The sequence below is a fragment of the Arachis ipaensis genome, chromosome B3, assembly GCF_059453495.1.
Source record: "Arachis ipaensis isolate K30076 ecotype BB chromosome B3, ASM5945349v1, whole genome shotgun sequence".
Lineage (NCBI taxonomy): Eukaryota > Viridiplantae > Streptophyta > Magnoliopsida > Fabales > Fabaceae > Arachis > Arachis ipaensis.
In genome coordinates, this window is record NC_142438.1 from 15,465,154 (window position 1) to 15,481,477 (window position 16,324).

At 43.7% G+C, this 16,324-nt stretch overlaps 1 protein-coding gene across 1 annotated transcript; it reads right to left on the reverse strand.

The window, feature by feature from the left end:
* Positions 1-2,334: 2,334 nt before the first annotated feature.
* LOC148569905 (uncharacterized) lies at positions 2,335-14,544 on the reverse strand. Its single transcript, XM_088506715.1, has 3 exons — positions 14,337-14,544; positions 13,742-14,118; positions 2,335-3,279 (listed from the first exon to the last, which is right to left on the reverse strand). Exons 1-3 carry the CDS (start codon positions 14,542-14,544, stop codon positions 2,335-2,337), a joined length of 1,530 nt encoding a protein of 509 aa, XP_088362841.1.
* Between the last annotated feature and the right edge of the window lie 1,780 nt (positions 14,545-16,324).

A 16,324-nucleotide genomic window follows, 5' to 3' on the forward strand; every position in this document is an offset into this window, starting at 1 on the left:
AAGGGTCAACAACTAATGTGGATAAAGGTGGTGATGCTGCTGCTCAAATTGTGGCCAATCCTCGTCCGAAAAGAAAAAGGCCAAAAACTCGTGCTGAGAAAGCTGAGAATAAGGAAGAGAATTCTCCTGCCCTTCCTATTGTGGAAGCAGCGTATGAGTCCCAAAAGAGGCTCCATGCCTATCGTGAGGATGATAATATGAGGTCTTTATGGTCGAGGTTCTTTCCTTTCGCTACTCTTGCTGACGAGGTTTGTCGGTTCCTGACGACTTTAAGATGATTGAAGAGGTTGGTCGTTCTGGGATGAGTCGTTTTCTTCAGGTAACTTTGATCTTCTTGTTCGTGTTTGCCTTTATGTGTAATGCTTCTGACTTGTTATGGTTTTTGTCGTAGGTTATTGGTGCTCGGCTGGTTGCTATCAGAAAGGTTCAAGAGCTTGCTGTTGAATCTGAAGTTAAGGATTCTGTTGATATTTCCGAGCTGTCTGCTGCCGTTCAAGAGAAAGAGAAGAGGATTATTGAGCTCTCTTCATCTCTGAAAGGAAAGGAGGAGAAACTTGCCGAGGAAAGGCATCTTCATGGTGTGGTGGTTGAGGCTAGTAAAGTTTTGAAATCTGATAATGGTCGTTTGGCAGCTCGAGTGAAAGAGTTAGAAGGTGAGGTTTATGAGGCTTTTGCCCAAGGTTTCGAGCGGGCTACTGATCAAGTCCGAGCTCTATTCCCTGAGGTTGATGCTTCCAAACTTGATGCGACAAAGATCATTGTTAACGGCGAGTTGATTGATGACGAAGTTGACAAACAAAGTAACAGTTCAAGTATCGGGGATAAGATAGAATAGTATTTTGGGTTTTAATTGTTTTGCTGATGTTTTGGAAGTTTGTTTTGTTTATGTTAGTTGTGTATTTTGACTGCTTATGACTGTTTTGGCTGTTAAGACTTTTGCCGAGTATGAAGCTCGGTTGGTTTGTTTTGATAATATATATATATATATATATATATATATATATATATATATATATATATATATATATATATATATATATGTTAGGATACATATTTGGTATTGCCGCGGCTTTGTGAATCATAGTCATAGTAGAGTATATATGTTTCTAATATTTGGAATTATTGTGTTGGATTGATTGGGTAAGGCGTCCGGCCTCATTAAAATCCTTTTGAGTAAAACCCTTTTTATCGGGATAAAACCTCAAAATGGGAAAAAGAGTACCTTCATCCGCTTCAATGTACATCATGATTGGTATTTCCTCAAAGAGGATACATTCTAGTTTCCTGGAACTGGGTTAGCTAGTAATGTTTCTAGTTGATAGGCTCCTTTGCCAAGCACTTTAGAAATTCGGAATGGGCCCTCCCAATTCGCTGCTAACTTTCCGTGTATTTGTGGTTTCCTTGCCTCTTCTGTTTTTCTGAGGACAAGCTCTCCTTCGTCGAACGTCCTCGGGTTGACTTTTTTGTTGTATCGCTTTTGTATGAACTGCTTCATTGCTAGTTGCTTTATTTTTGCTATCTCCCTTTCTTCGTCGATTAGGTCTAGGTTTGTTAGCCGTTCGTTGTTGTTTTTGCTTGCATCATATAGCTCGGCTCTCAAGCTAGCCGTTCCGATTTCTACGGGTATGAGGGCTTTATCCCCATACACTAGTTTGAATGGGGTTTTTCCTGTTGCTGACTGGATTGTCGTGTTGTACCCCCAGAGGACTTCTGGTACAAGGTCTGCCCATTCACTTTTTACGTCATCTAACTTCTTTTTTAAGGCCTGCAAAATAACTCTGTTAGCTGATTCTACCTGGCCATTTGTTTGAGGATGTTCAGCCGAACTAAAATGGTGTTTAATATTGAAGTTTTGTAAAAAAGTGGCGAGGTTATGGTACGTGAACTGCCTTCCATTGTCGAAAATTATTTCCCTTGGTATGCCGTAACGGCATATGATGTTTTTCCAAAGGAAAGACCTTACCTTTTCGGCTGTGATTCGTGCCAGGGGTTGTGCTTCAATCCATTTGGAAAAGTAATCTATTGATACCAAGAGAAATTTTACCTGTCCTGGCGCTTTCCGGAAGGGGCCGAGGATATCTAGTCCCCATCTATCGAAAGGCCAACTTACCTCTAAGATGTGCAGCTTCTCGGCGGGTGTTGTTGAGACGTTAGCATGCTTCTGACAGTTGTCGCATGTTCTTACTTTGTTCATGCAATCTCTTTTTATTGTTGGCCAGTAGTATCCTGTTCTCAATATCTTGGCTGATAAAGCTCGGCCACCAATATGATTTCCGCATACTCCTTCGTGAGTTTCTGCCATTACTATTTCGGCATCGTCCTTGCTGAGGCACTTTAAAAGAGGTTGTGAGATCTTCTATATAGATTGTCTCCTATTGCTGTGTAGTAGCTTGCTCTTCTTCGGAAGAGCTGTGTGTTTTGTTCATCCTTTGGGATGGCTCCTGTTTTGATATATTGAAGAAAAGGTGTTCTCCAGTCTTCCACCTGTATAATACTCAAAACACCATTTAGTTCAAAGCTCGGTTTTTCCAGCGTTAGTTGTGAAAGTATTGATGTATATGGTGTTAGCCTTGTTGTGGCTAGCTTAGAAAGAACGTCAGCTCTTGTGTTTTGTTCTCTGTTTATGTGTATAATTTTGAACTTTTGAAATTTTGAAATGAGATCCTTTGTTATGAGCCAGTACTTCTCTAACAAAGGATCTTTTACCTGGAAGTCACCTTTGATCTGCTGGACGACAAGTAGTGAGTCACAATATACAGTGAGCTGAGGTATTTGCAAATCTTGGGCGAGCTTTAGTCCTGCTAGGAGAGCTTCGTACTCTGCCTGGTTATTGCTCGCTGGAAAAGAGAATTGTAGTGACTGCTCGGCTATAACCTGCACGTCTTTTTTGAGCGTTACTCCTGCTCCACTTCCACTTTTGTTTGCTGCGCCATCAACGTAAAGTTTCCAGTTGTGATCCGATTGCTTGTGATCGGTTGTTAATTTGGAGATGAAATCAGCTAGTATTTGCAGTTTCGGGGTCTTCCGAGGTTGATATTGGATGTCATATTCGGAGAGCTCGATGGACCACTTCGTCAAACGTCCAGCTAGTTCGGGTTTAGTTAAAATCTGTCGGAGCGGTTGATTTGTTCTGACTATTATACTGTGGCTTTGGAAGTATTGTCTTAGTCTTCTCGCTGTTGTGACCAGGGCCAATACGAGCTGTTCTATCTTCGGATACCTAGTTTCTGGTGGTTGTAAAACTCTACTGACAAAGTATACTGGTGTTCCGAGGGTTACCTGAAACTGTAGGTCGATCTCGGATGAGATCTTCAGTACTGGTCGGAGATGACATGTCCGGCTGGCTGGTGGCAGCCGGAGCTGTTGTGTCTGACTTGTTGGACTGGCTACACTTCTGATCCTTGGTCACCGGAGGGTGGGGGTACCTGCAAGAGACTCCGATGCTTAAGTTAGCATGGGTATTAAACAGGTTTTATGTAGAATCAGAGTATGAGTTATACCTGGGTGCTCCAGTGTATTTATAGTAGATGGGGCTGACCTTTCTGATAATATAAGTTAGTTATCTTATCTTATCTTTATCTTATTTTAGGTGAAGTCAGCTTATCTTCAAGGGAACCGCCTTTATCTCTATAGGCTTGGATTACCTTTGGATTTGGGTCGTGTTCCTCTATTTGGGCCCTCTATTGGGCTCTTCTATCGGTTTGGCCGATCTCTTTGAGAAGAGGTCGGCTAGTCGGACCTGAAGAGGTCGGTCGCCATGTCGCTAAACATCCCGGGTCGGACAGCTTGACCCAGGGTATGAACAGTGCCCCTGCTTGAGCTCGGTCTTCTTTTTTGAGGTCGAGTCCTTGACTTCGGTCCTTCTATAGTGGAGCCGAACTCAAGCATTTCGTCGATTTTTCCCTTTTTGTAGAATCTTTTGAATGTAGAACATTTTTCTCTAAAAGCGCGCGCTTTCACATCAGTGCTTTGGAAATGTGTGGGGGTTTAATACTTTCATTAATTAGCATTAATTGCCCCGTTTTTTCTTTGAAGCTTTTGATTTTTGAAAACCCAGAAACGATTTCTCTTCTTCGCTCCTTTGTAACTTCTTCACATTTTCTTCCTTTGTTCTTTCACTCTCTGTTTTTTGCCCTCATTTCTGCTTTTTCTCGCGTTGCGGCGTCGCTCGGCGAATTTTCTGGGCAGCTTCCATTTTTACGCCTCCTTCTTTCCTCTGAAGCTTCTTCCTTCTCCAGGTGAGTTCCATTCGTATTTTCTTTCTCTTTCGTTGCTTTAGCTTTGTGATCAAGTTTTGATTTTTCTTTAGAGAAAGTTTGGATCTTTCTGTTTTTGTCGCACCTAATTGTTGTGTGTTCTAGGGGTTTCTGTAAGATCCTTTTTGCTTTTCTTGTTGCTTAAACCTTTTCTAGGGCTTTTGCATGTTGTCACCATTTCTGTTTGCGTCTTTGATGGTGGTTTTTGCTTGATTCTGAAAAAGGTTGGACCTTTGATGATTTTTGCTTGGCATTTTTGATGTTTGACCATGCTTTTTACTGATAGACTGTAGAAAGGTAGTAATTTTTGTGTTTTTACTTCCTTTGTTTCCTTTGAAACCTTTTTCTTGTTTGATGAGTGCCAGGACGTAATCTATAGGAATTTCCTTTTAACCTTGGTTTGTTACTGCCTCCAAAGGATGCCCCGGGACTTTTGGTTTGAGTCTTGGAGTTTTTCTTTTCTGTTTGTTCGTCTGTATCATATTAGTCGAGTTGTTTTTGTCCCTCGTCCGAGATGTTTTTTCTTTTAGTAATCCTATCTTCTTTTCTTATTGTAGGATTAGTTGGTCTCATGTCTTCTCGCCATAACGTTGTAGAGATGTCTTCCCAAGTTCCTGAAGGCATGGCCGATTGGGTGGACTCAATGGTTCTTATGTGTGTCTCTTTGGCTGATTCCGAGTTTTGTGCGCAGCTTAGGCAGTTTCATAGGGTCTGTAGTAATGCCGGCGATGAGAAGAATTATGAACTTGTCCCTCCCTCTTCTGAAAAGAGAGTTTGTTTCTCTACTCGGGTTGTTAGAGATCGCCCTTTTTTCTATTCTTATGACTTTTTTTTTGGTCAGCTGGGTATCACCCTTCCCTTTACTGAATTTGGGACCAACCTGTTATGGTCTTGTAATGTTACTCCCTCTCAACTTCATCCTAATTCCTGGGGCTTCATAAAATTTTTTCAATTGTTGTGCAATGGTTTTGGTGTTCCCGCCTCGCAATCTCTCTTCTTCTATTTATTTGTTTTGACGAAGCCTGGAGTAGTAAAAAAGAAGGCGGCTTGGGTCTCCTTTCGATCTTCCCAGAGGAAGAAGGTCTTTTCCATGTTTGACGAATCGTTCCGTGATTTTAAAAATTACCTTTTCAAGGTCCGAGCTGTTAAAGGAGCTCGGCCCTTTTTTCTGGATGAGAATGATGAGCTCGCCTTTCCCTTGGAATGGCAAAAAGATGTGCGAGTGTCCCGATACACGTGGAAGATGTTGGATGAAACTGAGCGAGCTTTTGTGACCGTCTTGGAAGAACACTGGGGTCAACCTCCCCATCTTGATACAACGAAATTTTTAACCAATCCCTCTCTTCTTCAAACCGAGCTGGTATTTTGCGTTTCTGATTTTTCCTTTATTATCTGTTTATTTTGCATGTAAATGCCTTTCCGACTTGTAGCTTCATTTCTTACTGTTGTGTTTTGCAGAGGCAATGAAGAATAATGAATCCATGAAGGCTTTTAAAAGAGCACAGAAGGCGACTGCTGCTAAAAGCATCTCGGCCAAGGCGGCCGGAGAGGGATCTTTCCAAGTGCGCGTGAAGTCGTCCATGCTGAGTTCTCCGAGGAAGGTGATCCCCACTCCTCGAGTTCGTCTGGCTGACCCTCCCCTGACTTCTGTTGCTCCTTCTGGCGTTCCTCCCAATAAGAAACAGAAAACAGCTGACCCTTTTAACCTTGATGCTCCTGACTTTAATGAATTCGTGGATCAGCAGATTGGTCCCTATGGTGCCCTTCCCATGGATGTTGTGTCCATCCTTCGCCATCTGAAATTTATGACCCAAAACAACATTAAGATGGCGTATATGGGAGCTGCTCTGTACCGAACTGCCCAGAATCTTCCTCTCCATGCCACCAAAGAATTTATGGAGGAGGCAAAGCAAGAGTTCGACCGGATGAAGGGCCTTAAGGAGGAGCTTGAGGTAAAGGTTGCCAAGTTGGAGAAGGATTTAGAGACTGCTGCTTACGAAAACCTAAAAGAACAAGTTCGAGTTATTGCTCCCGAGGCCGACCTTACCCTCTTCAGCCTAGATAACGTTGTCAGGGATGGCAAGATTGTCCCTGATGACGAGGATGATGATGATGTTGAACCTCCCCCTGTGTCCTCTGCCAAAGTGTCGACCTCTTCCGCTCCTCCGGCTGTGTCTGATCCGGATTGCCAGATTCTGAACCGGGAGGATGGAACTGTGGATGCTGTGCCTATTCAGACTCGCCCTCCTTCTCCTTGTCCTGATGCTGCCAAGAAGGCTCCCGATGTTTGCTGATTTCTTTCTGGATATTTGTGCAGCTGGCCCGGCTTGTGGGCTCTTAAACTTTTATTGTTTTGTTAATTGCCGACACTTTCTAGTTGCTTGTCTAGCAACTTTTACTTTTAAAGAACAAAAGTAGCTTGCTAGCTTTTTTGAGGTAAATTTTGGTGGCCTCTGAAGTTTTATAACTTTGTAGATTATATCATGCTTTTTTGCGCTTGACTTGGTATCTCTTCTAGTTTTTGAGAGTGTTGAAACCTTGCGGCTCGGCCTCTTTGGATTGCTTTGTACTTTACAGTTTGTAGCTTGGATCCTTTGAGGTTGTGGCTGTGTGGGTCCGACTTGTTTTTTGGTTTTCTCGCTCTTGCTTGTATTTTCAGCGTTTCATAACCGATTTCTTTATGTTGTCTTCTACCAAGTTATCTTTGTAATCCTCTTTCTGGGACTTTTGTCAGGTCTCTTTCAGGGATTACTTCTATAACTTATTTTGTAGGAGGCCGACTTCTTTTCGTCGTCCTCTTCTAAGTTATTTTTGTAATCCTCTTTCTTGGACCTTTGTCAGGTCTCTTTCAGGGATTACTTTTATAACTTGTTTTGTAGGAGGCCGACTTCTTTTCGTCGTCCTCTTCTAAGTTATTTTTGTAATCCTCTTTCTTGGACCTTTGTCAGGTCTCTTTCAGGGATTACTTTTATAACTTTTTCATTTTGGGCCGACTTTGTTATGTCGGGCCCTTCTAAGTTAAAGTAGTTTTCTTTAATAGGGTTGGCCAGACCTCTTTCCAGGGTTTAGTTATAACTTGGGTTGACTTGGTCCGACTTCTCAACGTCGGCCAGCTTTTAAGTTATTATTTAGCAATCCATAAGACCTCGTCAGGTTCTTTTTCGGATCACTTTCGATAACTTCTTACATTATTCTGTGTTCATCTTTGCCGATTTGTAGAAGGTGGTTGCTATCTTTAGATCGTCTTTTAGGTAAATCGCGTTTTCACCTTTATCAGACGATTGTCTTTATCGTGATCGTGCAGTGAAATTGTTTTTCACTTTATGCCGATCTGTTGCTTTATAATCGGACGATGAATGCTTCAGATTAATGCGTCTTGGACATTTGTAGAATATTTAAAAATATATTTTATTCAAAAGAAAGTGCAAATATATACATGCGGGAATTTTTTATCCCTATAAGTCGGATAGTGTCTGAGTCTCACTTGGTGCCTCATTAAAAAACCTTTTCAGGAAAAAGAGTGCATCCAATAATGAGATCTTTTACTTTTTCGAACTGTAGTACCTTCTTAGGTTGCAGGCGTGCCATGATCTGGGAAGCTCTCGTCCGTCGAGTTCGGACAGTCTGTAGTAGCCCTTCCCGAGTACTTCTACAACTCGGTAGGGTCCTTTCCAGTTTGCTGCCAACTTTCCTTCTCCTGGTCGAGTCGTTCCAATATCATTTTGGATTAAGATGAGATCATTCTCTGCGAAACTTCTCGGTACTACCTTTTGATTATATCTGGAAGCCATCCGACGTTTTAGTGCTTCTTCCCTGATCCGAGCTTTTTCTTGGATTTCAGGTAGTAGGTCGAGTTCTTTCCTCTAAAGTTGAGAGTTGACTTCTTCATTGTAGTGGACTACTCTGGATGACCCTTCCTCGATCTCTACTGGGATCATTGCCTCCACTCCATATGCTAGTCGAAAGGGTGATTCATTTGTGGTGGAGTGTGGCGTTATTCGATATGCCCATAGGACTTGTGGAAGTTCTTCGGCCCAAGCTCCCTTTGCATCTTGTAGTCTCCGTTTCAACCCAGCCAGTATGACTTTGTTGGCGGCTTCGGCCTGTCCATTGGCTTGAGGGTGTTCGACGGAGGTGAACTGGTGCTTTATATTCAAGTCGGCTACTAGTCTCCTGAAGCCTGCGTCTGTGAATTCAGTGCCATTGTCTGTGGTGATGGAGTATGGAACCCCGAATCTCGTGACAATGTTCCTGTATAGGAATTTCCGACTTCTTTGAGCGGTGGCGTTGGCTAGGGGCTCTGCCTCAATCCATTTTTGTAAAATAGTCTACTCCGACTATGAGGAATTTTACTTGTCCTGATCCCTGGGGAAAGGGTCCGAGAAGATCAAGTCCCCATTTTGCAAATGGCCAGGGCGAGGTTACACTGATGAGCTCTTCTGGCGGGGCGATGTGGAAGTTGGCATGTTTCTGACATGGTGGACATGTCTTTACAAATTCTATAGCCTCTTTCTGTAGGGTAGGCCAGTAGAATCCCGCCCGCAGTACCTTTTTTGTGAGAGCTTGTGCCCCGAGATGATTGCCACAAATACCACTGTGTACTTCTTCTAAAACTTCCCTTGTGTTGGAGGTCGGCACACATTTTAGTAGTGGTATTGAGATCCCTCTTTTATATAGGGTGTTTGTTTATGATGGTGTAGTACTGAGCCTCCCGTTTTAACCTCTTCGCCTCTTTTTCGTCCGTGGGGAGTGTTTCTGCTTTAAGGTAGTTAATTATGGGAGTCATCCATCCTTGATCCCGATCTGTTATGGCTAGGATCTTTTTTTCTTCTGAGATTGACGGGTTCTGTAGCATTTCCTGGATGAGGCTTCTATTGTTGCCCCCTGGTTTGGTGCTGGCTAGTTTCGAGAGTCCGTCAGCTCGGGCATTTTGTTCGCGGGGTATGTGGCAGATCTTATATTACCCGAGGAGTTCGAGCTGTTCTTTGGTTTTATCCGAATACTTTTTCATGGTGGGATCTTTGGCTTGGTAGCTCCCCGTTATCTGTGAGGCGACTACTTGTGAATCACTGTGGATGTTGAGTTTTTGAGCTCCAACCTCTTTAGCCAGCTTCAAACCAGCTAATAACGCTTCATATTCTGCCTGTTGTTTGAAGCCGGGAACCCGAACTTGAGGGAGAGCTCAACTTGGGTTCCTTGGTTGCTTTCAATTATCACACCTGCGCCGCTTCCAGTCTTATTTGAAGAACCGTCCACATAGAGATTCCATTCTGTGGGAATTTCCAGGGCATCTGTGAATTCTGCGATGAAGTCGGCCAGATATTGTGATTTGATGGCCATCCGAGCTTCATATTGGAGGTCGAACTCAGATAGCTCGACTGCCCATTGTAAAATTCTGTCTGCCAGATCTGTTTTCTGCAATATTCTTTTTATGGGCTGGTTGGTTCGAACCCTAATGGTGTGAGCCTGGAAGTACGGACGAAGTCGTCGAGACGTTAGAATGAGGGTGTAGGCAAACTTTTCTATTTTCTGGTAGTTCAACTCGGATCCCTGTAGTGCTTTACTAATGAAGTAAATGGGTTGTTTCCCACTTTCATCTTCTCTGACTAGTGCTGAGGCTATTGCCTGGCTTCCTACTGCGAGATATAATATGAGCGGTTCTCCTTCTTGTGGTCGAGATAGGATAGGTGGCCGTCCTAAGAATTCCTTGAAGTTTTGGAAGGCTTGTTCACATTCTGTTGTCCATTCGAACTGCTTTCCCTTCCTCAAAGTAGCATAAAAGGGGAGAGATCTTATCGCTGATCCTGCTAAGAACCTGGATAGGACGGCCAATCTCCCGTTGAGTTGCTGTACTTCTTTGACACAGGTTGGGCTCTTCATGTTAAGTATGGCTTGACATTTATCCGGATTTGCTTCAATTCCTCTTTGTGTGAGCATGAAACCTAAGAATTTGTCTGCTTCTAGTGCAAAGGTGCATTTCGCAGGATTGAGTCGCATGTCATGCTTCCTTATAGTGTCGAACACTTGAGCCAGGTCGGACAATAATGTCTCTTCGCTTTGTGTCTTTATTAACATGTCGTCTACATAGACTTCCATGATTTTTTCAATGTGATCTGAGAAGACTTTATTCATTAGCCTTTGATAAGTAGCTCCCGCATTCTTGAGACCGAAAGGCATCACAATGTAGCAGTAATTCGCTTTCAGCGTTAAAAACGAAGTCTTTTCTTGATCTGGTGGATACATGGGGATTTGGTTGTATCCCGAGTATGCGTCCATAAACGAGAGGTATCTATATCCGGAGGAAGCGTCTACCAGAGCGTCGATACTTGGGAGTGGGTAAGGATCTTTTGGGCAGGCTTTGTTGAGATCGGTGTAATCGGTGCACATTCGCCACTTCCCATTTGATTTTCTCACCAAGACGACGTTGGCTAGCCATAATGGGTACTTGACTTCTCTTATGAATCCTGCCTCCAGTAATGCTTGTACCTGTTCTTCCACAGCTTGGGATCGCTCTGGCCCAAGTTTTCTTCGTCTCTGCTATACCGGCCGAGATCCTGGATAGACTGCCAACTTGTGGCACATTAGTTTGGGGTCTATGCCTGGCATGTCTGCGGCTTTCCATGCGAAGAGATCGACATTGTCTCGAAAGAATTGTACTAGTAATTCTTTTGAGTCTCCTTTCAGGATCGTGCCGATATTAGTTGTTTTGTCCGAGGTGTCTCCGATCTGAACCTTCTCTATCTCACCTTCTGGCTGCGGACGGAGTTCTTTTCGTCTCTGAACTCCGCCAAGCTCAATTGCATGAAACTCTTCTCCTCTGCCTCTGAGGTTTAGACTTTCGTTATAACAGCGACATGCCATCTTTTGATCTGCTTTTATTGTGGCTATCTCCTCTGTAGTTGGGAATTTTATGCATAGATGTGGAGTTGAGACTATTGCGCCGAGTTGATTTAGTGTTGTCCGACCTATTAGAGCATTGTAGGCTAAACTCACGTCAACCACAATGTAGTCTATTTTGAGTGTCCTGGATTGGTTCCCCTTTCCGAAGGTTGTATGTAATGATATGTATCCCAGTGGTTGTACCGGGGTATCTCCGAGTCCGAACAAATTGTTCGGGTATGCCTTAAGCTCTTTGTCTTCTAGGCCGAGCTTGTTGAAGACAGCTTTGATTAAGATATCAGCGGAGCTCCCTTGGTCTATTAATGTGCGGTGCAGATTGGCGTTTGCCAGTATGATGGTGATGACCATGGGGTCGTCGTGTCCCGAGATGATACCAGATGCGTCCTCTTTAGTGAATGTGATTGCAGGGATGTCGGGTGCTTCCTCCTTTCCCTCGACATGATATACTTCTTTGAGATATCTTTTGCGAGATGATTTGGAGATTCCCCCCTGCGAATCCGCCGTGTATCATGTGGACGTGTCTTTCTGGTGTACGAGGCGATCGCGCGGTTCATCCGATATCTTCGTCCCTTCGTCTCTTTCTTTGATCATCATCTCGGGTGGCCAGAAACCGATCTAGTTTTCCTTCCCTCACTAATTTTTCTATGATGTTCTTTAAATCGAAGCACTCGTTGGTGGAGTGCCCTCGCACTCGATGATATTCACAATACTCATTCCGGTTTCCTCCCCCTCTTTTGCCTTTGAGTGGCTGAGCTGGGGGTATTCTCCCCGTATGGCAGACTTCTTTGTATATGTCGACCAAGGATACCCTGAGAGAGGTGTAATTGTGGTATTTTTTTATTTTCTCCCCTTGTCGATCTTCTTTCCTTTTGGACTCCTTATCTTTATCTCGGTTGGGGACCCCGAATTTGGAGGTTTCTCCCAACCAAGCATTTTCTTCCATGTTGATGTATTTTTCTGCTCGCTCCTGCACTTCGTCTAAGGAGGTAGGGTACTTCTTTGATATAGATTGGCTAAAAGGTCCTTTTCGTAGGCCGTTGATGAGTCCCATGATGGCGGCCTCTGTTGGCAAGCTTTGTATGTCCATGCATATTTTGTTGAATATTTCCATGTAGTTGCGGAGGCTCTCCCGATCGCCTTGCTTGATCCCCAGTAAACTGGGGGCGTGTTTGGCCTTATCTTTCTGGATGGAGAATCTGACTAGGAATTTTTTGGCCAGGTCGTCAAAGTTTGAGATGGACTTTGGAGGTAAGTTGTCGAACCATCTGATTGCTGTCTTCGTGAGAGTTGTTGGAAAAGCTTTGCAGCGAACGGCATCTGAGGCGTCGGTGAGGTACATTCTGCTTCTAAAATTGCTGAGATGATGGTTGGGATCTATGGTACCATCATACAAAATCATATCCGGGAGTTTGAAGTCTTTTGGAATTTTGGCTTTCATGATTTTCCTGGTGAATGGATCTTGTTCTTTGCGTGAATTTTTCTCAAGAGTGGCCCGAGGAGCTTTTGCTTTGAGATCGGCTTCTAATTGCAGTAGTTTGTCTTCTAGTTCTCGACGTTGCCGTACCTCTCTTTGAAGATCCTTCCCAACCTCTCGTTGTTGTTGGGTTTCTTTTTCAAGTTGCTTTAAGCGATCTTGAAGTGCTTCTATTACCTCGGGATTTGATGAGTTTTTGTCCCCGTTGGATTCCGGAGTATCCTTTAGCGTAGTGTCCGCGTTCTTGTGCGGCGTTCTGTTTTCTAGATCTGAATCGTGGTCGTTGTCATGGCTGTCTGCCATGGTGTTGGGATGACTTCCAGGTTCCCCGGCAACGGCGCCAATGTTCCGAGGGTTACCTGAAACTGTTGGTCGATCTCGGATGAGATCTTCAGTACTGGTCGGAGATGACGTGTCCGACTGGCTGGTGGCAGCCGGAGCCGTTGTGTCCGACTTGTTGGACTGGCTACACTTCTGATCCTTGGTCACCGGAGGGTGGGGGGTACCTGCAAGAGACTCCGATGCTTAAGTTAGCATGGGTATTAAACAGGTTTTATGTAGAATCAGAGTATGAGTTATACCTGGGTGCTCCAGTGTATTTATAGTAGATGGGACTGACCTTTCTGATAAGATAAGTTAGTTATCTTATCTTATCTTTATCTTATTTTGGGTGAAGTCAGCTTATCTTCAAGGGAACCGCCTTTATCTCTATAGGCTTGAATTGCCTTTGGATTTGGGTCGTGTTCCTCTATTTGGGCCCTCTATTGGGCTCTCCTATCGGTTTGGCCGATCTCTTTGAGAAGAGATCGGCTAGTCGGACCTGAAGAGGTCGGTCGCCATGTCGTTAAACATCCCGGGTCGGACAGCTTGACCTGGTATGAACAACTGGGTTCTGTGTTTTTCCTATTTCAGAGACTAGCACCGAACTTATAGCATGGTTAGAAACAGATAGATATAAAAATAATGATTTACCGAGTTCTGGTTTCTGGAGTATTGGTGATGATGATAGTATTTGTTTAAGCTCTGTGAAAGATCGATCGCATTCCTCTGTCCAGTTGAACTTTTTGTTCTTGGAGATTGTCTGGAAAAAATGGTATGATCGATTTGTTACTGCGGGTAGGAATCGTGATAGCGCAGCAACTCTTCCTGCTAGTTGTTGTACTTCCTTTATTGTCTTTGGGCTGCTCATTTTGAGTATAGCCTCACATTTTTCTGGGTTTGCCTCAATTCCTCGTGAGGTCAGCATGAATCCGAGGAATTTTCCTCCTTGAACTCCGAATGCACATTTCTCCGGGTTGAGCCTCATGTTATATGCTCGGATTTGTTGAAAGACTTCTCGTAGATTGTCACAATGTGATCCTTGCTCCGGAGTTTTTGCTACCATATCATCTACATATATTTCTATATTTCGTCCTATTTGTTGTTGGAAGACTTTGTCCATTAGCCGTTGGTACGTTGCTCCTGCATTCTTAAGGCCAAAAGGCATACCTTTATAACAAAAATTTCCGTGTTCTATTATAAAAGCCGTTTTGCTTTGGTCTTCTGGATGCATGAGGATCTGGTTGTACCCAGAGTATGCATCCATGAAGCTCAGGCTTTTAAAGCCAGAAGCACTATCTACTAGTTTGTCAATGCAGGGTAAAGGATAGGCATCTTTAGGACAAGCTTTGTTTAAATTCGTAAAGTCGACGCACATGCGCATTTACCTGAGTTTTTCCTTACCATTACTACATTCGAGAGCCATGTGGTGAAACGGAGTTCCTTAATGAAACCAGCATTGAGGAGCTTCTTGGTCTCCTCTAAAGCTGCTTTCGTTTTTTCGGCCCCGAGGTTTCTTTTCTTCTGGGCCACTGGTCTGCTTGATCTGTTTATGGCGAGCTTGTGGTAGATTACATTTGGATCTATTCCTGGCATATCTGCTGGTGTCCAGGAGAATAGGTCGGCGTTGTCTTGGAGTACTCTTATGAGCTTACTTTTTTCTTCTCCTTCTAGTGCTCGGCCAATGTAAGTGAACTGTTCGTCTCTTGAAGTCAAAGGAATCTTCTAGAGTTCGTCTATTGGTTGAGGCCTCTCCTGGAAGTCTTATCTAGGGTCTAGTTCTGCAAGGGTCAAAACCTCGGATGTTGTATGAGTTGCTTTTGTCCTCTGGTTAACCCCTGTTTGTGTACTAGTTTTCTTTAGGCTGGCATTGTAACATTGCCGAGCTTGTTGTCGGTCCGAGTGTACTATTGCTATTTTGTTTTGTACCTGAAACTTAACACACAAGTGTAATGTAGATACTACTGCTCTAAATTTATTCAGGGCGGGTCTTCCGAAAATAATGTTATAAGGACTAGGACAGTCGACTATTAGGTGTTGAATGTCAATAGTTTTTGTCAATGGGGGGTCGCCCATAGTTGTTTTTAGCCAAATGTGTCCTTTTATTGGAACTCTTTCTCCGGAGAACCCAACCAGTTCTCTGGATGATGGTTGCATGGCTTTTTCAGACAGCTGCATTTTTATAAAGGTGGAATAGAAAAGTACATCAGCACTACTACCTGGGTCCAAAAAGACTTTTCTTACCAATAACTCTCCTGTCTAGATGGAGATTACGACCAGGTCGTCGAGGTTTGGGCCTGTTGAGGTTAGGTCGTCCTGGCCAAAGATTATTTCTGGCTCTGTCATGTTGTGTTTTGTTGTAGGTATTGTTCCTTCGATTGCTAACATTGCTCGGTAACTTCTCTTTCACGCCGAGCTTGTTTCACCCCCTCCTGCATATCCTCCGGATATGCAGTTTATGATTCCTCTAGGAGGATCTGTTGTTGTCCATTTTCCCTTTTCTTTATCTGTTGTTCACTCCTCTGGTTCCTTTTTGGTTTCTCTGCTTTTCCGCCCTTCGACGTACTTGTCTAAGAGCCCTTGCCGAGCTAGCCTTTCTAAAAGGTCCTTGGCTATCACACATTCGTCCGTTGTATGCCCGTACTTCTGATGGAAGGCACAATGCTTGCTTCTGTCCACAAATCGTTGATCTTGATAGCTTCCAGCTCTGGCTGGGGGTTTGACTATTTTGGCGTTGAGAATCTCCTTGATTATGTTCTCCCTTTTTGTGTTGAATCTGGTGTAGGTATCAAACTTTGGGGTGAGCTTGAAGGGTTTCTTTTGATCCTTCCTGTTTAGTGGCTTGGATGTCCTTTCTTCTTCTTTTCTAGTCGGCTGTTTGTCTGGTTTTTGTGCCTCGCGTAATTCTTCGATTTCCATTTGGCCTGCAGCTCTTTCTCGGAATTTCTCCAATGTTTTGGGTTTGGTGATTGCTATTGTTTCTCTGAAATTTCCTGGCCTGAGTCCGGTCTTAAGTGCGTGTAGGTGGACGTTAGGGTCCAAATTCGGAATCTCCATGGTGGCTTCAGCGAACCGGGTTAGGTAATCTTTGAGGCTCTCATGTTGTTCTTACTTTATTGTCCCGAGGTAATCTAATCCATGGACGTATATCCTTGAGGTGGAAAAGTAGTCAATAAAAGACCTCGCCAAATCCTCGAAGGATGAGATTGACCCTGCAGATAATTTAGAGAACCACAGTAAAGCAGCACCATCAAGATAAGTGGGAAAAGAACGACACAGTATAGGTTCATTATTAGTGCCATTAAAGAACATCATAGATTGAAACTTCTTAATGTGAGCTCGGGGGTCACCAATCCCCTTGTAAGATTCTAGAGAG

Bases quoted from the DNA above. Each gene is read 5' to 3' on its own strand.
- LOC148569905 (XM_088506715.1), bottom strand. From the start codon at position 14,544: ATGCCAGGAATAGATCCAAATGTAATCTACCACAAGCTCGCCATAAAC. The intron at 14,119-14,336 runs GTAAATGCGCAT...TTTGTTATAAAG, and splicing joins AATGGTAAGGAAAAACTCAG to GTATGCCTTTTGGCCTTAAG. The intron at 3,280-13,741 runs GTAACAAATCGA...CTACAGTTTCAG, and splicing joins TATCACGATTCCTACCCGCA to GTAACCCTCGGAACACCAGT.